A 23,087-nucleotide genomic window follows, 5' to 3' on the forward strand; every position below is an offset into this window, starting at 1 on the left:
GAAAAAGGGTCTCATTCCTCTCAAATGTGTCCGTTATTGGTGTGGCAGATTCAGTCTCACCTGGGATAACTTGTGCTTAACCGGTAAAAACAGTGGCATCTGAGAAAATGGCATGACTTTAAGCCCCGCAAATCTGTCTGCGAGCATAGACCCACCCACCTGGTGGTCAAACCTTGTGTTTACACGTAACCCAATCGGAAGAAACAAATATTGTTTGTTTAAGGATGAACTGAGGTGCATCACCAAGGCTCAAAACATGGTAAGTAAGAACTTTTCAAAGCTGTTCTAGGAGATTCCAGGTCCATGTTTTTATGAGTCTCAGAAACAAGAAAAAAACATTTAAAAAGTAAGATTTTTAATGAAGGATAAGATCAGTGAAATGAATATGAAAACAATGAAAATCAATTGAGCTCTATGTTAAGATTTATTTGTAAGAATGTCAGAATTGGTTTCTCTCAGACCATGGATCACTCTGAGGCTTTGTTGCAAATATTTACCACAAAATGCTCTCTTAACAAAGAACTGAACAAAAACACTTTTAGCACTCTTTTTTAACAGGGCTGGGTATCGTCTGAAACTTGATGATATTGACAATTATTTGACTGAGTTTCAATACTATTACCACGGTACCTAAATATTCTACTCTTAAAAGCATATATATTTTTTATAAACAGTAAAAAAAAATAACAAAATTATAATTCAGACAAAGAAATTTACGATGAAACATTAAGTAAACAAGACTTCCGACAATTAGGTTTAAGATATCTGTGCCAACTTTACTTCATAACTGATGATGGAAATGTTTAGTTCATTAATTAGTTTGATAGCCAGCCCCGATGTTATCTAAAAATATGACACAAGTGACTACTCGAAATCAAAAATCTCTGCCTCCTTCTCTTTCCAAAAAGCAAAACTACGGTCAATATATTTACAAATTTCTTCATTACTAAAACTGGAAATGTCAGTTCCAGTGTAGAGTGTCCCCTCATCTGGCGTAGGCGTCTGCACAATGACTTTAGGGACCTGTCTAACCTCTGGGAGGCTGTGTTTTACTGTTTCTGTAGAGCATTCAGGCTGACTCAAGGTATTCCCAAAGAACTTTATTTTAATGTCCTCGAAGCCGTCCTTCCACTCACGGTTCCCAGCCTCAATGTCCTGAATGACGGCCTTATGAAAGTCCCTGACCATCTCCCAGGGGAAGCTCCCCACATGGTCGAATACCTCGAAGCACAGAAGATGCCTCATTTTCCGTTCATCGACTGGCAGGTCCAGCTCCAAGATGTGAAAGTAGCCCAGCATGAAGAGATCTAGGGTCAGGTTGTCATACTCTACAGGAACACCATCCAGACGGGGTAAGAACTGCTCTGGCGAGTAGAGGGCTTTCTGCCTTTGGAGCCTGTTGATAACACTGCAGGTTACACAACAATGTATTTGACTATCTGTCATTCACCAAGCATGAACAAGGAGATACCATATGTCCATAGTTTACCAAGCCCAAAATTATGTAATTGTGTAGCATTAATATAAATGTATTTTCTGAGTACTGGTACAAAACTTATAGACACTTATTGACATAATTTGCTTAGTGATTAATAAGGTATTCTAATTCTGATTTACTGTCCTATAAATGTCCTATAAATAAAAAAAAAAGCAGAATCCAAGCCTGATATTTGGTATTTATGTTGAAAAATATTTTTTATTTGGTTTCAGGCTTAAATTTAGTTTAAGTCGAGACAGGGGAAGGGATGGGAACCAAAGCCCCAGACCACCCTCTCCCCAGCTACCTTCTCCAGCTTATCCAGGCAATCAGTGAGACATTTCCAGGTCAGGGAGAATCACTCCAAAATTGTGTCAAAGGGCATCCCTAGCAAAGTCCAACACCTAACGGAAATGAGTCAGACTTATCGCCAGCAATGGGGCCATAAATCTGAAGAACCCTGAAAAAGGAAGAACCTCCAAGGGATATGTTTGACCGCCTTCTCCAAGCTCAGCTGGGAAAACCCCAATGTATCAGACTCCTTTCCCATCAGAGAGTTGACAATCCATGTCCCAAGAGCTAGTTTCAACAGGCACATTGCACCCAACCCCTATGGTATCTCTTGCAGCTGGTGAGCCCACAAGAAGGCTGGCCCATTTTGCCTCTTTGGCCCCTTAGGCTAATGCCTGGCCATTTGGTGTTCTCTCTCTCGAGCTTCGTTGCCAGGCCTGCCCAAGACAGAATTACCGCCCCCCCCCCCCCCCCCCCCCCCCCCCCACACACACACACACCCATTATACTTTGCTATATAACGTATAATAGGGTTATAATGAACCCCTCTGTAATTCTAGTTGCTAAATTAGCTTGGTTGCTTGAGCGTTAACCACACTTCTCGTGTATCATTTATACAGTATAAAGCTTCTTACAGCTGATCCCTTATTTACAAGGGGTCACCACAGATAATTTACAGATAATTTGAGTTGGCAAATCTTGACGATGCAACCCGCAACCCTAAAGGTATTTGTGTTTCCTCCTGATCTCAAACCAGTGACCTTTCGCATGTTGGGTAAATATATAAACATCTACTATGGAGGAACAGCATATATGCATTAAAAGAAAACAGATATTGTTCTTAACTCCATGATTCTGATGTGAGGTGAAAATTACAATATGATCTGACACACAAACATCCACGCAAATCTCTGATTAAGTTACTTAAAGATGTGAACAGTTTCAGTTTTCAATAGGAAGGGAAAGTCACCCCATCCTACCTTCTTATCTGCCTTGAAGGGACACTGGAAATCATATTTCTCCAGTTTCCCAGCATCTTGTTGACAGCACCTCTTTGCTTGAAGAAGTGTCCCAGGGAACTATTCATCATCTCTGACTGAGCACTCTCGATGCTACTCCTATGACCAGATCTGTCACCCATGTCTGGGTTTCCTCCACTTATCTTCCTCTCTGCTGCATCCTTGCTCTTCATTGCCACAGTGTAAGCAGATTTCTTCCAGTGGCCTAAAAACAGAACAACTATCCTCTCCTTTCTAAGACTAATGGTCTCTTGAACATCAGGAACATTTGTATCATAGTCAATACCAGAGTCACTGTTTTGATCTATTTCTGCAGCTGGATTCAGCCCTTTAACCTGCTTTCCTGACTCTGGGGCCTCAAACTGTGTGGAAGAGGTTAACATGTGAGCTTCTGAAGGTTCAGCTAACAACGACAAGTTCTGCGTTTCAAAATTTGACTTCAGAGTCCTCACAGACACTCCAAACTGATGGATTTCATCCTCGATCATCTCCCTGCGTCCCCTAGTGGAGTTCTTTCTGTCTGACGTCTGAGAAAACACTGTGATAAGCTCTGTATTGGGCATCTTGCAGTAGGGCTGGTCCGTCAGGTTGGTCATGAGTAGAGACATGCTCTTTACGATCCCCAAGATACGGCCGCACCACACAGGTAAGGGAACTTGATTTGTGAAGTTCCCAAACTGCGTGTTGACGGTGATGTTCACTATGGGGGCCGGCAGGATGTGCCTGAGCTCCTCAGCTAGACGAGCCAACTCCAACTCGTAGCCTTCACAGTTCCTCTGCAGGGAGACGTTGGCAATCTGCTGCTCCAGATAGATGAGATCACCCTCAGTCAGCAGCTCACCAGAGGGCCCCAGGATGGCATTGTGGGCTTGGGAGTACCTCCAGCTGACTTTGGCAAATCTGTTCCCGTTTTCCTGTAAAAGAAGAGGCAAACACCAGATAAACACGCAGGATGTAATTTTTACATTTTTTAAACATTTCAGAGGGTTTTGGCATGCAAGAAAAAGAGTAATGATACATTAAAACTGCAACACAGACCTCATCCAAACCTCAGAAATATGACTTGACTCACAATGTGCTATGTGTTCAGTGATTTGTTATGAGCAATTAAAAGTAAATGGGGACTGAATTTCCAAGTGTTTTTCAGATTTTCAGTAATGCAGATTTAGAGAAGCAACACAAAGAACGAGCTGCAATTTTTGCTTTTCTCATTATGTTTAGACTGTAACCATTTGTTTAGGGGAGGTTTTGTTTAAATTAGGCTTTACCTCAAATAGCAGACCTTACTACGGTTGATTATTATAGATTATTGTGGTGGTCATTTCTTGACTAAAAGCCGTTTTGTCTTTAATGCGAGAAAATAAAGCTTTCTCCACCCAGAAGTGGAGATAGCTTCTTTTGCTCAGCCAGCAGGCGGAAATTCAAAGTTGTCTGTCGATGAAGTTATTCATTTTATGTGCTCCATCTTTTCCAAGAAACACTCCAAATATTTTCCCAAATATTTGTTCATTTTTAAATGACTATTCCAAGAAACCAGAAAGGCCTTTGCCTTTGGGATTTAAATGTAAAAGAAATGGGGAAAGTGTGTGCACGAGTACCTACAAGTGTAACCCAACGGTTGGGTTACTTCCTGTTACAGAAGCTGAAATATTAAACACAACTTATACCAACCTATAACACACAGGATTTTATAAAGGATCTAATACGTAAAGATCCACACAACATAATGACTGTTTTGCATGCAGTTGCATTCTGTATAATCTAAAAGGGCTTAGAAGTACCATTAGAAGCAAAAACTGACACTTTTTAAATACAGGACATACACTAAAGTGTTATCGACTAACTGTTTGATAAATTTTAAAAGGTTGGATTGGGGCTACAGTCTTTTGTTTCTACTTAAAAGCCAACAATTAAATGGCAATCAGGCTCATTTCCCTTTTCTCTGGAACTGCTAGTCTAAAAAGTCACATCAATCTTGGTTTACTCCCGAAATTCTCTGATTTAGTCCTACATGAAAAGCACCTTGAAGATCCGATTTGTACACAATGACTTCTTGATTGAAAGTACTAAATTGTGCCCTAATTCATCTCTCAGACAACATTACCTTTCTCCTCTGATCCTCCTCATCCAGCAGCCTGGCCTGCAGCTGTCTCACCATGACTTGCCTCTTCCATTCTGCTATGGGACAGCCTCTCTCATCATGGGTGGGCACCAGATAATCAATGTCTGACAGGTTGGCCTCCTCAGTAGGTAGGACCACCATCTTATTCTTCAGAGATACATGAAGCGGCAGAGTTCTAGCTATCAGCTTTTTATCCAAAGAAAGGAAGTGAATCTGATGACAGGATATTTAAAATAAGGAAGCCTAGAATACTTACCGCTTGTCCAGTGAAAACTCCCGATATTCCTGACTGTTTCAAAGATTTAATGGACTTCATGTCGCCAAGAAGTTTTCTTTCAGCCAGGAGGTTTGCATCAGGCAACATTGTCTTATCAGTACAGACAGTTCTCTCACTCCCAGCGGCCTTGGGTTGGTTGAAACATCTAATAACTGCAGTACAAGTCATGAGCAGTCATTTTCCCAGTCATTTTAAAGCAGATTAATATTTGAAATGACTCACTGTTACCATGAAATTGTGCAATAAATTTTTGCCTTGCTTTGCAATAAGAGCAATTAAATAAGCTCCACAGATGTTTCTCTCACCAGATGTTGCGATTTCAACCTGCTCTATTCTACTGACGGCAGTCCTCTGAGGCTGGGCAGGTGTAGATGAACCAGAAGGTAAAGAAGGTGCAAGCAGGGACTGAGGGCATCTTGCTTGTGGAGACTCCTCATTCTCATGCTGCTATTGTAAACAAATAAAAGGACTCACTGGCGTGCTCTAAGAAACCACAAAAAAACCAGAAAGCATCATAAAAACTAAACTGCGATTACCTTTAAACTGTCCATGTGTGAGTTACTGCTGTGACTGTCTGTGCATGTGTCACTCAGGCTCCCGTAGTAGTCTTCCCTGCTGTGCGGCAACACCAGGGCTGGCTTTACTTTCACCTCCTCTGCTGGAGTGGGAACCTCAATGGGCTTATCTACACTGTAGGCCTGCAAACATTTAAAATATTTAGAATAAGACTTTACTGCACTTTACTGCACTATAATTATAATCACCTTGGAAAACGTGGAAACAGAGTGTGACAAAAAGAGGTAATAAGGATTAAAAAAAGGAAAAAAACGTGGAATAATAAAGAAGCATCTCCTATATTCAGTTTGAATAAATGATTTTTTAAAATTTATTCATAATTCAAAAAAGCAAAACAAACAAACAAACAAACAGAAATAAGACAACAAACACCAAAGACAATCGAAAATTAACCGGCAATCTACAAACTTCAATATACGGGTTACTAAAAAAACAAAACACAAGTTCCTTCAACAAGGAAGCAGAATGATGCACAAACTTTACAAATACTTGTTTGTCCTTATACTTGCACTTACAGAACTGCAGCTTCCTTTAGCTGCTTTTGTACAATTATTTCATACTTGGAAGATATGTCACAACCACAAAATGATTCTCATTTGCAAGATGTTTTATTTACATCTGATCCATCCATCCATCCATCCGCTTATCCTTTTCAGGGTCGCGGGGGTCGCTGGAGCCTATCCCAGCTGTCATAGGGCGAGAGGCGGGGTACACCCTGGACAGGTCACCAGTCTGTGGCAGGGCCAACACACAGGGACCGACAACCATTCACAGTCACATTCACTCGCACATTCACACCTAGTAGCAATTTGGATTATCCAATTAACCTATCCCCACAAGCTGCATGACTTTGGACGGTGGGAGGAAGCCGGAGTACCCGGAGGGAACCCACGCAAACACGGGGGAGAACATGCAAACTCCACACAGACACTTGCTGTGCAGCAACAGTGCTAACCACCGTGCCAACGTGCTGCTCCACTATTTACATCTGATCTTTCTTCAAATTCTCTGAATGCTCCTTTTCTGTGGCTGTTTCTAAGTCCAGGTCCTCTTCACTTCTTTTGCCTATGGTGTGCCACAAGGCTCCTGTTTGGGGACTTTATTGTTTCTGCTGCTCCCTCTTCAGCACATTTTGATTACTGTTAAAGAAATTTCTTATCACTGCTGCACATATGGAATCCAGTTTTGTATCTCATTTAAGCCCCAGTCACACATCTTACATACGTGCTTTGACTCTATTAAAAACTGTAATGCAAATTCTAGTTCCCCTTGCCACTTTTGCTAATCAGGATCAGGAAGCTTGGTGTGACTGCTGTTTCAGCTTTTACCTTGCTTACCAAGTTGAGGTCTATTGTGTTATGCTCTGAATTGGGGATTGTTATTCATGCCTTCATTTCATTGCAATTGGATTGTTAGGATTTGAAATGACCCATCGTTACCGTTACCTCCTGCAGTTCTGCAGTTTTAGCTGTTCACATGTCACACCATGGTTAATTCTGCAGCACTGGTTCTCCACTGACTTTAGGATTTATTTTAAGATTCTGGTTATCAGATAACCGTTACATCCATACATCGCCAGCAGGTCCCTAGGATCAGGTGATTACGGCCTGCCAGCTAATAATTAAAGGAGACAGAGCTTTTGCAACAGTGACCCCTAGACTCTGAACCTCTTTCTGTCTGAGCCTGAGATCTGTGGACTCAGCTGTTTCTTTTAAAAAGTTTTAAAACTTGCTTTTGGGTAACTTTTTTGCATTTTGTTGTGAAGCCTTTGTGATTTTTAGCTTGACAGTGCTATCAATGGAATTATACATTACTTACAGGTCTAATGAACCCTGAATATTACAACTTGCTGGCCTTAATATGCTCCAAATTTCTTTTCAGCTGAAGCACACTTTTTCATGATTTTAAAATCCCTAAATGTTTAATGCATGTTTTGACTCAGGAAAGCCTCCATTCCTTTGTGTGTGCAATGGTTTCCAGAGCTGTCGTCGTTTCAAACGGCTCACAGTTTCTGAATAATGAAAAAAAAGTAAAGCAAAAAGCACACTGTGCTGCTTTTGGTTGTAATTTCCCATCAAAAGGAAACAAGTGAAGCAATATTGTTCAGCTTTACTGTCGATAAGAAGAGGGGGAAGGAGCGGGAAACTTCCAAAAGAGCTGCAGCTGTGTTTTCGGCACTTCCCTCCTGCTGTATTTGATTTACTTATTTATGGCTCATAAATGCTGCTGGTTATAAGCAATGACTAAAGCTAAACACCGTGACGATAATTTTCTCCCATGAGCCATGCAAACGCCCTTAGATATTGAGTGAAAATGCTTTAAGAATTGTGAAAGACAGGAAAACATAGATGCTCTCTAGCTAAGCAATAAAGTATCAGCTCTGAAAATGACCCAAAAGTTCTGACCCTGATCACAGAGGAAGCACCAGTCAATCAGCGTCTCCAGCTAACCGATGTAGCTATTCGGCTGGATGCAGCTGTACGCTGGCCATTGTATTGAGCCTGTAATTATGAATCATGCTTACATGTGTGAGCATGAAACTGAGTTGAATAAAAAAGGAGAGGAGGACTATATGCTGGTTATTGATGCTATCATGTGAAAATACAACTATTGGACACACATGCTGACTTCTTTACAGCAAACAATTGTTTATGTACATTTTATTTACCTCTTCAGCTATGTTACTCTCAGGTTTAAACTAAAAAAGGTTGACTTTTGCAGCCATTTGACATCTGCCACTGCCCAGACTCCATGAATGACAACAGCGGCCTTTGATTGAAATTATTTTCCTACTTTTTAAAAAACCGAGATACATACGGAGTTTGATAAGTATTAATTTGAAATGACTGATGTTAATGTTAATAAAATAAGGCACGTGCTCAGTCAGAGTTCTATTTTAAACACTCACATTTTTGTCTTAGAAAATGATGAGGATCAAAGAAGTGCTTACTGCGTTATATCTTTCCTGTCATCTAAATCAGGTGACATCATGCCTGCTGTAAGATGATCCATTTTCAGAGACTTCTCTCTTCACCTCACCTGAACTGCTGCAGGTTTCCCACCATCACACTGAACTGCAGTTTGGTGGCCGTTGCATGACGTCACAAGTGCTTTTCATGCAACGAGCCTGGTTTGTCTAGTTACGTGTGACCTCATTATGGAGTAAGATTTCGTTTGAGCGAACACCACAGAAACAGATGAAAAGAGATCTCCATCAAGGAGGTTATGTGATTGGTTCAGATTGCCTGACTTAAAAAGTTACACACAGAACTTTTGCATGAGAAGTTTAATAGAAATGGAGCTTTGCCCAACTTAGAAGTAATTCACTTTTGGAGTTGATCTCGATCCAGGAATTTTTGCAAGGATTTTTTTAATATTGCGAAATGAGGCAAAATTGTACTTTCTGCATCATATCTTCACAAACACGTACCAACATACACATTTTAGTGTGGATTGTCCTTCTACACTTGACCCTGTGTGTACACTGAGCCATCTTAATTTCACCTCACATTTGCTGTGCTCGTTTTGCTTTATTGAATTTGTTGACCTATGTTACATGGAGATGGCTCTCTGTGCCTGCTTGGGGTCTTTGTTTCTATTCTGGCTTCCTCCCACAGTCCGGAGACAGGCGTGTTCAGTCAGGTTGCTGATTCTAAACTGGCCGTAGGTAGGTATGAATGTAATGTATGGCTGCTTTTCCCCAAGTGACAGCTGGGATAGGATTCAGTGCCACACGAGCCCCCTGAACTGGAAAAACTGTTAAAAAAGGACATTATTTTATTTTGTTTTAGGTTCTTTTTTTTGTAATTTTTCAACTTTTAAGATAGATAAAAGTATATCTTAAACTGAAAGAGGAAAAGCTGGGGGAAATGGCCTTGATGTTCACAACAAAATGACACCAACTGGATCCAGGGACTCGATTCATCCATGATGTGGAGGGAAGCTATGCAGTCTCAGACTGCTTTTGTTATTACTTCTGTGTGATAGTTGTGTGTAAAGTACGACTGTAGTCTTTAATCTTAATTTACAGGAGTACATCAAACCAACCACAGAGAGGACATAATTTCTTCTCTTTGTTAGTATAGTCAAATCTTACATTTACAACAGTTTCCATTCATCATTTGTAGATAGGGGAAAAGATGATTTTCAGGTGTGTTTTTTCTTTCAGTTTGTTCTTAAATCATACACTATTTGGACAAAAGTACTGGGGACCTATGCTACATCACCTCCATTACCCCTGCAGGAACTCTTTGTACACTGTTTTTATGCTGACATTAATGCCAGAGGAGGTTTGGAAGTCTGGAGCTCTGCAGTTATTGAGTCAGAAGAGCACTGGCAACTTTTACTCTCTATGTGCCTCAGCACAATTACAGCACCATGCTTGAATTCAGTGAGCTCTTTACAAAGATCCAAATGTTTGTACAGGCAGATTGGATGGCTGCGTGCTTGATTTTATACACCTGTGGCAATGCGACTGAATTCAAAGATTAAGAGGTGTGGCTCAATACTTTTGTCCATAATACAAACTACTTAACAGGTAAATATGTCACGTTTAGGCACAAACAGGAAATCCCAGATTACAGCAGGTTTTGGGAGCCTTTAAAGTATTAAAAATGTAGATTCAGGCAGTGTAACCAGTCACACGAGATGATTTCAATATGGGAGCAGGTTCTGTGCCAGAAAGTGTCAAAAGTGTCAGTTGTTTTAGGTTAAATATGGTTGTTGTTGTTGTTGTTGTTTTTTGTTGTTTTTTACAGGCTATCAAGGATATAAGTCTGCTAGGTTTTTAATTAGAATAAAAAAGGAAGTTTCTGATTATGATGTACAAATGAGCACATGAAACATTTCACAGCCTGAAGACTCGCACCAAACCAAAGAAGAAAACAAGCACATGCACGGCTGAATAGGTGGCAGCATTTCACACCGCTCCAGGCAGGCTGTCGGATGTATGGAAGCATTTAGGTCGCCTTTAATGAACCTGCATTGTCCTAATGCACTCCATACAGAATACATATCAAATTCACCTCTCAGAGGACATTATTAGTAGCCAAAACTTCAAAGCCAGGCCTAATATGCTGCTGCACGCTGTTGTGCGTTACGTCCATGAGGTGGTCCGTGCCATTTCCTCTCACGCAGCACTTTGATGTCGAGCAACACGAAATATGCTGTGACACAGCTCGGGCGGAGGAATAATCTTCCCAGAAGTTGTGCAATCCATAAATAGATAAACAACAAGCGGGCTGGGAAATGGGAAGGGGGAGCCCGATTCCTTTGTGACCTTTTTCGTAACAGTTCAGTGTCCTAAAAACTACGATGAACCCTGCATGTGTGTGTTTAATTAGATGCAGTGGCCAGAGAGCATTTGGTTTTCATCACTCCCCCATCACTACTGCCACGCATATTCAGATAGCCTAACCCTGCTTTTGGCCTGGATCTGCTCTCCTTTTTGTCGAAGACCACAAAGGCTCTGATCGCTACAGATTAGGAGCCAGGGAGTTAAGAAACAGCTACTCAATGCTGTCTCATTGTCAGACATGCAGCTCCAGTAATCTGCGGTCCCTGTGGGTCGAACCACGGGAGAGTTTAATTATTTCAGAAACACAGTTTGTGTTTAAGAAACATGTCTTGTAATTCTGCACTCTGGAATCAATCATTCAAACAACCTGCTTCCACGTGAAATATTCACAGTGATAAATTGCAACAGGGAATGTATACAGCGGCTGCACATTATACACAGACCGCTATAGTGTAAATACATGTCCACTCACATGGCAATATACTCTCAGGTTTCCTCCATGGAGGTAAATGCTTGCGAGACTACCAACTGACAGATATACTGTTTTTGGGAACATCTACAGCATTTTCTTTTTTTTTTTGCATCTGCTGCAGCTACAAAAGTAATAACTGAAAGTAGTTGTCTACTTAGTGCTGAAATATTGTAACTACTATTGGACATGTCTGGAAACTGCAAGATTAAAGAAAACACATCCAATTTGCAAAAATCAACAATGACAAAATAAAGTAAGGTCATGAGCCTGGAGCGTTACTCATGCCTAACCGTAACAGGCTATAACTGATCAGAAAATAGGCAAAATGCTGCCAAAACATCTGCCAGTTCGGGCCTCTCAAACGGAACATACAAAACTTTCCATTCATTTCACAAAATTAATTACTCAGCCTGTCCGCTCACTTTCCTTCAGCTCAAAGAAAAATAAGGCGCGAGTATAAAAACAAGAAAGAGAGCTTATAATATGGTGAGGGACAATGCTCATTAATTAACGAGCACTTGGGTCCATCGTGTAAATGTGCCCAAATTTAACTACAGAGGCTTTTCAACTGTAGTTCCTGGCACAGAGCAACAAAGACAGAAGCACATAACATTAAAGATCACCACTCATACAGTTTACACGCACAAACAAAATCACATGAGCACAATAAAAAAAACGATTGCACTTTGACAAACAGACCAAACTAAAACTCACCGACCTTGACCTCGAGCAGTTCTCTCGGCGCACACTTCGTGGTATGACTCACACCGACTTGTGCAGCCAGGTATTGGGGCGTGCTATCTTAAGATCACCGTCCACTTGTTTGACACCATCATCAGCGTCTCTTAACAGTGGCCAAGGGCCGCCAGGTAATAAACAATAAACTCTGATCGGAGAATGCTGTTAATAATTGAGGGACCGGATAGGATGGCTGGTAATGTCACTAATGCATTGACAAACCAGCGGTCATGCTGTTACACGCAGGGAGGTATCAGCGGAAGACTTGTCAAAGCACCTGGAGCAGAGACATGCGCGTGGGTAATCAGGTGATTTTGTTTTTCCACCTGGGACGATTGAATAGAAGAGCTCATTCATCAATCAAAAATGCTCCCACCCGAACCCCTCAGACTCAGCCGACTTTCCTCTGTACAACAGCTTCATTATATTTCAAAGTATCACACGTGAACACAGATATGACTACATTAGAAAATTATTTTGACTCAGAAGGAATAGAAGGTGAACATGGTATCAAAATGTAGGGAAAGAATTCGACCTTTCATGTGCTGTAACTTGGTCATCACAATACGACACCATATATAGAAGTTTACATCACAGACATAAAACTGATGCAGTTTATAGAACTTCTAATTGGAATTGGTTTTGCCTTTTTTCTACTTAATGTTGCGTTTTTCTTTCTCTCACTTTAAATTGGGTTCAAAGATACTACTTAGTTAAAACATAGACCTTCACATCAGTAACCAATCACACTGAAAGAAGTTGGGAGTGACGGACCAATCATATCGATCTCATAGTCAAAAAAGGGATATAACAAAACAACAATATTTTACACTCTGGCACTATGATGCCGTCCTTCTCTAAGGGGTATCAGGCCCTCCAAACTTTGAGAACCACTGCTCTGAAGGCGCCCGTGGACCCAAAACTAGCCAGCAAAATGTCCCATACAGCACCTTTTATAGCGTATATGAAAGCGCACATAAAACTGAAAAATAAATTCAGGGTTCAAAATTTTTTTGCAGTCTAAAACCAGATATATAATAGCAAAAGAAAGTCATGATACACAGGATATAATGAGTGATACACTTTATACTGACAAAAGGTATTGGGCCACACCTCTTTAGCCCATTGATGTATAAAATGAAGCACCTGGTAATGTACTCTGGCTTTACAAATAAGAACCATAGCAGTTCAGCCATGAAGTGTCAGACCATGTGAGTCACAGAGCGAGGTTTGAGATTTAGTAACTGCAGTGCTCCAAACTATCTCTGACCATTAACATCAGAACAAAAACTGTGCACCAGGAGCTTCGTTGCATGTACTTCCATGACTGAGCTGCTCCGGTAGGTTAAATGTGTTCAGCACTTTGTCCATATAGTCCATATTTTATAGAGCTGTAAAATATCTCTGCACTAGTTTCCTAATAAATATCACATTTTGCACCCAAACATTATGAGTCGGACAGACTCACAGCTCTGTTGTGCAAGAGGATAAAGTGATGTGATGAGCCCAACAAAATTCATTAAATTCTCTTTAAAGTTATTAGATTACATGTGTTTTATTTCTCAAAAGAAATGTAAAACTTTAGACGTGTGTCTTAAAAACCAAAGTGATGACTGATGAATGCTCTTTCCAAGGTTTCTAAAAATAACAAAAATCTCAAACACCAGTATCTTTGGCCTGATCGCTCTGTGTGTGTGCACGCGCGTGTGCGTGTGAAGTAAACCTCACACCGCACACTGTTTATTTGATTGCAGCTGTTGCTGAGATGCGAGATGAGGGAAGAGTAGATGACAGCGCTGAACGAGTCTGACCTCGCTGTGAGTGATCCAAACATGGCAGCGAGTCCAGATCTGCAGCGGTCACTGTCCCGCTACATTCAGGTCACTTCTCGGAAATGAGATTATCCAACTGACACTTAAGAACCGATGAAACCCGCGATCTACGTTACAAACGTAAAACACCTCCAGAAATGTAATTAAGGCACGTCTACCTGCACACCTTATCTCTGCCACAGCTGGATTTAAATCATTACATATTCTATCCTGTAAATGTTATAAAGATTTAAATCGAGTGACTGTTTGGTCGGTTGTCTGTCAGATGACCTTTTACTTCACACTGAGTCTCTGTTAGTGTATCCAATTCATAAAGTGCCAAGAAACACGATATACCATTCAGTCTGCTACCATCATTACACAGCATCCAGAGGTGACAATCATAGCACTTCCAAGCCTCTTGGAAAAAAACATGACTGACAGTCAAATGTGTGTTTGATGCCAATGACATCCTGCTCTCCAGCTCCACAAAGGGATAGAGTTGCCGGCTCCAGGCATCAGAATGGTGAAAACGCTGAAACTTAAGCTTGTGGATCCCATAACGGGCTCAGCATTTTCACCCGCGGGCCCTCCACCTGAGCCGCTGGAGAGAAGTAACTGATAGGCCCTTAGTTGGCGGTGGCTCGGGCTGTGTCGGACGCCACAGCAGCCCTGCGCTAATTAGCTTCCCTTTGTTCATGGGAGGATTATTTCTTAAGCCTCACTACTTCCCTATCATCATCCTCTTCATGTATGAGTGCTGCTCTTCTCCGCTGACTTATTCATGGATCCTATTGGCCTGTCTTCCTCCCCTCACCCAAACCAGTCATAGCAGATGGCCACCCTGCTCTGAGCCTGGTTCTGCTGGAAATTTCTTCTTGTAAAAAGGGAGTTTTTTCCCTTCTCACTGTCACCAAAGCACTTGCTCCTAGGGGGTCATATAATTGTTTAGTTTTCTCTTTTTTTCTTTCTGTTATTATATATTTATATTATATACATACCGTACAATATAAAGAACCTTGGGGCAAGTGTTGTTGTGATTTGGCACTGTATAAATAAAACTGAATTAAAATGAATTGTGAATTACAGAATGCAAATTAAAAGCTATGAAATTTCAGCCTACTCATGTGACGTTATGAGTCAGTAACTCAAATTGTTCTTGTCTTCATGAAATATGCCAAAGTTATTTGAAAAAAATCACCTGATTCTGTGCATGTCAGGAGGAATGACTTACATCAAAGTATTCTGAGTTGATTAACCCTAATGCAGGTAAGTGCTTCCTGCAGTGACGTCTGACTTGAACAGGCAACACCAGCAAAAACAAGGTGTCAGCTCTAAAATATTGATCAATCGCATCGAGGAGTGCGCTGCATTCCACACGAACCAAAAGAGCTAGCCTGACAGACTCATCTGTGGAAAACAAAGAAAGAAGAATACCCCCCCCCCCCGCCACAGTACTCACGCCATCATCTCCTGTAATGCCCTAAAGCCTTCATCCTCCACTTTCTCAGACCTCTTGAACTGAGAGCAATGTAATCAGGTTGAGTGGAAGAGAACAGCTCAGGAGAATGATAGGCTTGACCTGAATGAAATACATGTTACAAATTAAGAAAATGATTCACTGAGCTTCCAAGATCTTCCAGATGTTTGACCGTACTCGAGCTTTGATTTTCATGCCAAGGCAAACAGCTGTGCCACGACACAAAGAGAGGAAACAAACAAGGGAAAACGTGCAAAATAAAATATACTGCAGGTGACAAACATCTTACGTTTCTCTCCATGGCACGGAGATATCTGGCACATTCAGCGTGTCCGTTGTACTCTGCCAAATCTGCTGCTGTGAACCCATCAATATCTTGATCTGAGGGGTTGGCTTGATGGGCCAGCAGGATCTTACAGCACTGAGAGATCAAACGAGACAAGTTTTATTAATACAATTGAGTTTATTCAGGCATAACACAAAACATAAGATATAAAAAATGTGGAAAAAAGTTAGCTCTGACCTCCAGCTCTCCATTCTCTGCAGCATCATGAAGTGGGGTCCCTCCCCAGTAATCTTTCATGACCTTTGAACCCATGTGTAGTAGCTTCTCCAAGATGCAATAGTGTCCCCTGCTGGCAGCAAAGTGCAGAGCAGTTGCGCCATCTATGTCCTGACAGGACAGGTTGATATCAGTGCAGGTCACCTGTTCAGAGTTAATTAAATACGGATCAAAGAAAGCATCAAATGTAAAAAACAGCTTCATAGATTTATGCTTCTTCACTTACCAGCCACAACGCCACAGTTTGGTGGCCCATGTGAGCAGCAGCATGCAGGCAGGTCATGCCATCATAGGCCCTCAGGTGCACATCAGCCCTGCAGTCCTTCACAAGGTACTCGACAACATGCAGGTGCCCTTCTTGGCAGGCCAGGTACAGCGGAGTAGCACCGGTAGCCGTCTGGTGGTTCACACACCTGTGCACAAACAGGTGATGGAGGTTAGCCATTAAAAAAATATATGAGCACAGGCAGATTTAAGAAGTTAAAAAGAGATATTCCACTACAGATCCAACACTTCAGGCCATGGAAATAACCAGTCTCTTTAAAAATATGCACCAAAGCCTTCTCTTGTTTGTTGGTATAGCAAATTTAACCACTGTCAGTGATTAAAACTAAGGACATATCCTTTTTATTTTTATTTTAACAGTTCATTTTTGTCTCTTTTATAAGTCTAGTTCCAATTTTTGTTCCGGTTAACAAATCATTTTGTTGTATCGTATTAGTTAGAGTTACCACAGTTACTCAGATCCATTAATAAAATACCTGAAAAAACCTACAGTGCTTTTTCCACTAAAATATCAGAGTTGTACCGTTTCAGCTTTTTTAACTGTGAGCATTTTCTCATTAAACATACAAGTTAAATAGAGTTTATGGCTTATAATTTCATCTGTTTTTATTTTTATTTGGTTTAAATTGTTTCTTTCTTTTCAGTTCAGTTTCAATTAGTTCAAAGATACATATAGGTTTGCTTATTTCATTATAGTTGCTATTGTTAAAAATGTTTTGTTAGTAGTTAAGTTAGAAATTGTTATAATGTGTAAGGTTTTTGTAAAGAGAGAAAAATCTGGTATTCATGGCCAACATGGTCTGATGTGTTCTAACAGAGCAATATCTTAATGAAATATGAAAGCACAGATAATTGAAGTATGTTTTTAATTCTGGAAATGATTAAATAAATATTTAGTTGCTGAATGTGGGTAAAACATATTAAAAATAACACCAAAAATAATGAGCACACCATGCGTGTATCTATGGATACACATCACACTGGACATCGATGTGGAAATTATGCAAAAATCTAATATAAGCAATAATGTTAAATTATGTCACAGGGGAAATTTCTTCTTTAATTTAAATCTTTTTTGGTCCTCAAAGCAGCGTTTCCACTGGTGTGCACACGGCTCTTTAACAACTGCAGGCCGAATGTGATGGACAACATGTAGCCATGTATTATTCACAGGTCACTGATGGTTACTTGTGATGCTCTAAACTCTGCCATGCATCATGCAAATTACAGTCAGACTCTATTGTAACAAGAGTATAAGGCAGGAAGAGCCACACGCGCCATTATCTGTGCCGCTGTCTCGGGTTTAGGAGATGGAAAAGTTTAATTGGAGGAAGAAGTGAGGGCTGGTGCTTATGTTTACTTACTTGTTCCTTTTGATGAGCGCAACCCAATACCGTACATCCTTTAATCATCTCAGATGTCTGTAAATGTGACCTCATGCCATAATCGAAAAAGTTATGCTCATTAAGAATTGCAGATGACTGAACTAACTTTTGTATTAGAACCTGTTTCCCTGTGTTATCATGTGTAATTCTATTTTTGTCATTTAGAGTGGTAAAGACTTTTTTTTCTATACTTGACCTTTTGTCCTTTAGCATCTGTATGAACAGGGATAAAACTGTGCAGGTAAAGAGTGGCTGCTGACAATATCACGAGCTTGGTCAAAATCTCCTGAACTTCAAACAAACATCAAACTTGACCAGATGATGGCAGAAAAGTCACCAAAGCGTTTTGGACTGACCCTCCAGCACCTTTGAGGATAATTCTGTGGGGATGCAGACAACAAATGTCGGTGTCATGGTGGCAGTAGAGGAAAAGCCAGACCAACAGCAGTTGCAGTCATAATCTGGGGACTACAAATTTCTGCACCAACTTTATTACGCTGAAGAGAAATAACAGCGCAATAGTAGTAATAATAATAATACTTTTTATCCAGTAATTTGCTGTTACTTTGTTTTCTGGTGACACAGATATTTATTGATAAGATTTTTTTAAGGGTTTGGAAGTGAGTCAGTGTAAGATCAAGTGGGACATCACTCTTAAATAGGGGTTGTTTTTTGATTATCGATTTATCGATTTATATCGATTCTAGCTTGGATAACGTGATATCGATTCATTAAAATCCTGAATCGATTTTTTTATTATAAATTTATTTTGCCTGAAACGCCAGAATCTCAGGTTACAAGTCACAAAATTTCAACCACCACCAAACAGCTAAAACAGTAAATGAGAGCAGGTACACGGATTCTGCACAAAGACGTAAACACAAAGCGTGGACGCACTAACGCATAAGAATCAGTGAGATGTCGCTTTTCTCACCCGACGGCACGGACACGGTCGCGGCTGAAAGCTGACAGCTCGCTGATTCTGATGTTTCAGCAGGTCCGCGCTTTGTGTTTACCTCCTTTTTGCACTGATTCTGAAGCTGCAGGTTTTATCCCTCTCCAAACAATATTGACTGAACCAGCAGCAAAATTTCCCAGATTCAAATTGAATCGATTTGAATCAAATTGAATCGAATCGATTCGGAACCTTGTGAATCAGAATCGAATCGATTCTAGAAATCAGTGACGATACCCAGCCCTACTCTACAAAGTAAGTTCTTAAAAGAACTAATCTGCCATCTAGGGCTGCAGTGAAACAGTAAAAAATATACCTAAAATCACCTTTGTCTTATCCCATTACCTTGGTCTCAACTGATAACATATCATGAGGTGAAAAAAAGATGCGATTTTAGGGAGGAGAATTTATCTATAGAAAAGAGAACAGCAGTTCTCAGAGAACTATACTTACAGCAGACTGCTAAATAATGTGATTGTGGATGTTGCGGACATGCATCTGAAAGTACAACATCGTGAAGAAGTTCATTGTAGATTCTTTACCCAGCATGCTCTTAAGGTGTCCTTCATGTGTTGTTTCATGCAGGTTAAATAAATGGGGATGGGCAGTGAAAAATATAACTTCACTGCTAAGGACAAAAAAGAAGAAACTTTACAAACTGAAATGAAATGTTTGACGGATTGAGATTAGTTGCTCATAATGTCTACAAATACTTTATCTTCCTAATGGAGGCATGATCCAAGCTAACGCCCGCCTTTTTTAGGCTCTGTACCCAAGTGCTGTTAGGACTCCTTATGGGTAGTTCTGTGCATAAAGAAAATCCTTCATGCATTGCTGTGTAGTTGCTGTGTAGTTAACAGTTGGTCAATGCTGGACAGTTTAAGCTCTAGTTGTAAAGGTAACCGACGCTGTCACATGTCAATCAGCGTTATCCTTCACTTCCACTGGAAGCTGCATCACTCAAAACTGAAAAACGTTTAACTTAGGACTCGCTCACTTTATGACTGTTGTTCCACGGTCTCTGGCCATCGTATAACCGCTAATCTCGTTTTATGTGGATGGTATGTTTATAGATCTGTGGTGATCGCTCAGTGGCAAAGAGAAGTAGTGTTTTCAATGCTTTAAAAGAGCAAAAGTTTCTAAATTTAATACCTGCCTGATAGAAGAATGAGTCTGAAACACCACTTTTTAAACTTGCACTTAATCAGTGCTTAAGAACTTCCAATAGCAGCGGCTCAGGTGCTATTATGCTTTGTTTGGGTCCGTCAGTTACTATAGTGCCATGGAAAATAAAGCAGATCAGAAGTATCATCAAAAATTATTCTAAAGTATAACATTTCTAACTTTTAAATTTTTAACATTTTAAGTTTCTTCCTAACAGCGCTACTTGAAGTTTCACAAACTTGCAACTCTTTGCACATACTTCCAAAAACAAAATACTTACTAAACTTACTTACTAAAAACAAATGGAAAAATGGAAACGCAAAGTCAGTTAATATTAATCTAGTAAGAGGGTCCAATTCGGCCCACTGGATGGCTTTGAAAAGTGTGGATGCAGATGATTATCTTTGTACAAACATCCTCAGGCAGGCAAACAGAGCCTGTAATATTAGGAAGTGAAATTAGGGCTGTGAACTCACCCAGGTGCTTCCTGAATGAGCAGTTTCAGACAGGTGAGGTCCCCGTTGGCTGCGGCGTAGTGAGCAGGCACAGCTCCACAGTTTGTCTCCACCTTGGCCACACCGCCAACAGAAAGCAGCCACTTAATGACCTCCACACAACTGAACCGAGCCGCGAGGTGAAGGGCCGTGGCACCGGCAGCATCTCTATCCTGGAAACATTCGCAGAGATCTGATGTGGACAAAACTGAAAACCTGCTCCTCTACAGGCTCAGGGGAGGTAAATGATTTTTGATTATCATTTTAGCAACAGATTAAAAAAAATGAAGTAACATAAAACAAGTAAAGAGTAATTGTGTGTGCACAGGTTCTCAGTCATTCAGGTCATAGTAGCCTAAGTCCCTTACTTTCCGAGCTCCTTAGACTGAACCGTAAATGCTTTCTGTTTTTTATACGAAAAGCTGCAGGAGAGATTCTTATCTAAGAGATTTCCGATAATCAGTAAGTAAAATAGAAGCTTAAAAATCTGATCTTGCACATTCAGTTTTGAAAAACAATGTAAATAAACTTTACTCTGCTTCTACTCTGTTATACTTCCTGCAACCATCTGGGCATAATTACTGGACATGTGATACATTACCATAATGGATGTCAGCTAAGTCAAAACCATATGATGTAATCAGTCAGTAATACATCAGAATAGGTTTAAGCTTTTAGAGAATTTTTTAAACTACTTTAACTACTGTAATTAATTCCTTTCCCTATGCTGTTACTGTTATTACTTTTTTTCCTTTATTTTTCGACCCTCAAGGAACAAAATGATTTTAATAGCTAAAATAACCAAGTGGAGTCATTAAGAGTATGTTTTTAATGTGTGTTTATTATTCCTATTCTGCTTCTTTTGCATATAACAGATATTCTAAAGTCTTCTAATTCCATTAATTATAGTTTTCAGTTATTGCCTTCAGACTATCCTTGTATGTTACGTCTTCTAAAATACATTTAACCAAATTTTAGATGAATTGATGACCGTGTAATACTTTAAAAAACAACAACTAACAATTAAATCATCATAGTCAGTTCTTTTTCATCCTTTGTTACTTTCATGTTTCTGTTTTAAACAAAATCTGAAATTTGGAATAGTGGAATACTGAAAACATTTAGCTTACTGAAATACCTGAAAAACAGAACTCTCAAATCTTTAATGAATAAGATGATGACGTATTTCTCACATTTTGCAATCGCCTTTTACAGAATTTAACTAAAACTTTCACCACCAGGGGGCAGAGTTTGTTTTTTCCAATGGCTGTTATTTATTTATTTTTATCAGTTTCTGCATCTTTGCTGCTATTCTTTTAACTTCTGACACTTCTTTTTAGCCTTATTCTTAATTTATCAGGAGGTTTCCTTTCCTTTCCTTTGCAGGAAGTGACTTAGTGACTTACCTACTAAAATAAAGGTTCGAATGACATACTTCCACTATCTTGTGGTAAAAATTGGTATTACACACTAGTACAGTCCGGCCCTTATTCCACTTCAGCTGATATCTCTTTAAATTGTGTTTTAATCATTTACAATGTAATAATTTGTTAATTTATCATAACTCTGTAATGCCAAGTGAGTTTTTGAGAACTCTACATCATCACTGTGATTTTCCCCCAAAAAACTTTTAATAAATGTAATTTATCAAAAGGTTCAATAAACACTGCAGTTTAAAAAAAAAGAATTTTCTAACAATTACTTCTTGGTTTAGCCTTTACAGGTGTAACTACCTGCGAAAGGAATACATTAATAAATGTACTCAAGCCAGTGGAAGTCAAGTTAATTCCTTAAGCTCTCAGGATGGGTTTCACTCTCTAACTTTTTGTGCCAAGATTCCTATGAGTGGATATATTTACCTCAATGTTGCAGCCTCCTTCTTGCACAAGCCACTGCAGCTCCCGGATGTTGCCAGTAGCTGCAGCATCATGTGCTGGTGTGGCCTTGTTCGAGGCCCGGGGATCAGCACCCAGCCCAAGCTCGCTCACCAGGAACTGCAGGCAGTCCAGGCGTCCACACCTGGCTGCGTGGTGCACCGGGCCAGCACCCTGAGCATCAGTGATGCCTGGAGAGAGGTGACCAGAAGAGGCGAGCTCCTTCAGGGCTGCGAGATCTCCCGCTCGAGCTGCCTGGATGGTCCGATGAAGCACCATGCCTCGCTGCTATCAGTGGGTTATGGCACAGGCTGAACAAGCTCCCTGGAGCTCTTTCCCTTCCAGTAAAACACCATCTCACACGCACAAAGTCCCACACAACAACAAAAAAACCCTCGTGTACTCGTTGGCTCCTCCTGAGCCGGGAAAGCGACACTCGAGCGGGAGCCAGCTGGCCAGCATAGCTGTTGGGGAGAGAGGAGGGGGTCAGAGCCGGTGAGAAAGAAAGGTAATGAAAGACGGGTGGAGGCGCAGCACTCGTGGCCTCCTGCTCTCTCTTTGAGTGGCAGTGACCATATGCTGGCACATGCACACACACTTCACTGGAGATGGGGGAGCTGAGGCAGCACGGAAACTTAAGTAATGGGAGAAGTCCGAGCCAAGGCATGGTGGATTACAATGAGAGTCATTTTTTACAACTATTTTAAAAATTAATCAAAGAGAAGGGCGACTAAGCAGCTGGTACATGTAGAATATTATAACCCACATGAAACATTTCATCGTTGACTTGAGAAAATATTAAAAGTGCA

The 23,087-nt window shown here is 40.5% G+C and overlaps 1 protein-coding gene across 1 annotated transcript; it reads right to left on the reverse strand.

The window, feature by feature from the left end:
* Positions 1-333: 333 nt before the first annotated feature.
* On the reverse strand, positions 334-23,002 carry espnla (espin like a). Its single transcript, XM_085447797.1, has 11 exons — positions 22,264-23,002; positions 20,387-20,577; positions 16,348-16,534; positions 16,083-16,265; positions 15,849-15,980; positions 5,723-5,884; positions 5,492-5,633; positions 5,166-5,338; positions 4,892-5,056; positions 2,749-3,701; positions 334-1,396 (listed from the first exon to the last, which is right to left on the reverse strand). Exons 1-11 carry the CDS (start codon positions 22,555-22,557, stop codon positions 865-867), a joined length of 3,114 nt encoding a protein of 1,037 aa, XP_085303923.1. The 5' UTR covers positions 22,558-23,002; the 3' UTR covers positions 334-864.
* Between the last annotated feature and the right edge of the window lie 85 nt (positions 23,003-23,087).

Source organism: Copadichromis virginalis, linkage group LG23, assembly GCF_057382275.1.
Source record: "Copadichromis virginalis isolate Kocher_CV1m ecotype Utaka linkage group LG23, C_Virginalis_male_GT1.1, whole genome shotgun sequence".
Lineage (NCBI taxonomy): Eukaryota > Metazoa > Chordata > Actinopteri > Cichliformes > Cichlidae > Copadichromis > Copadichromis virginalis.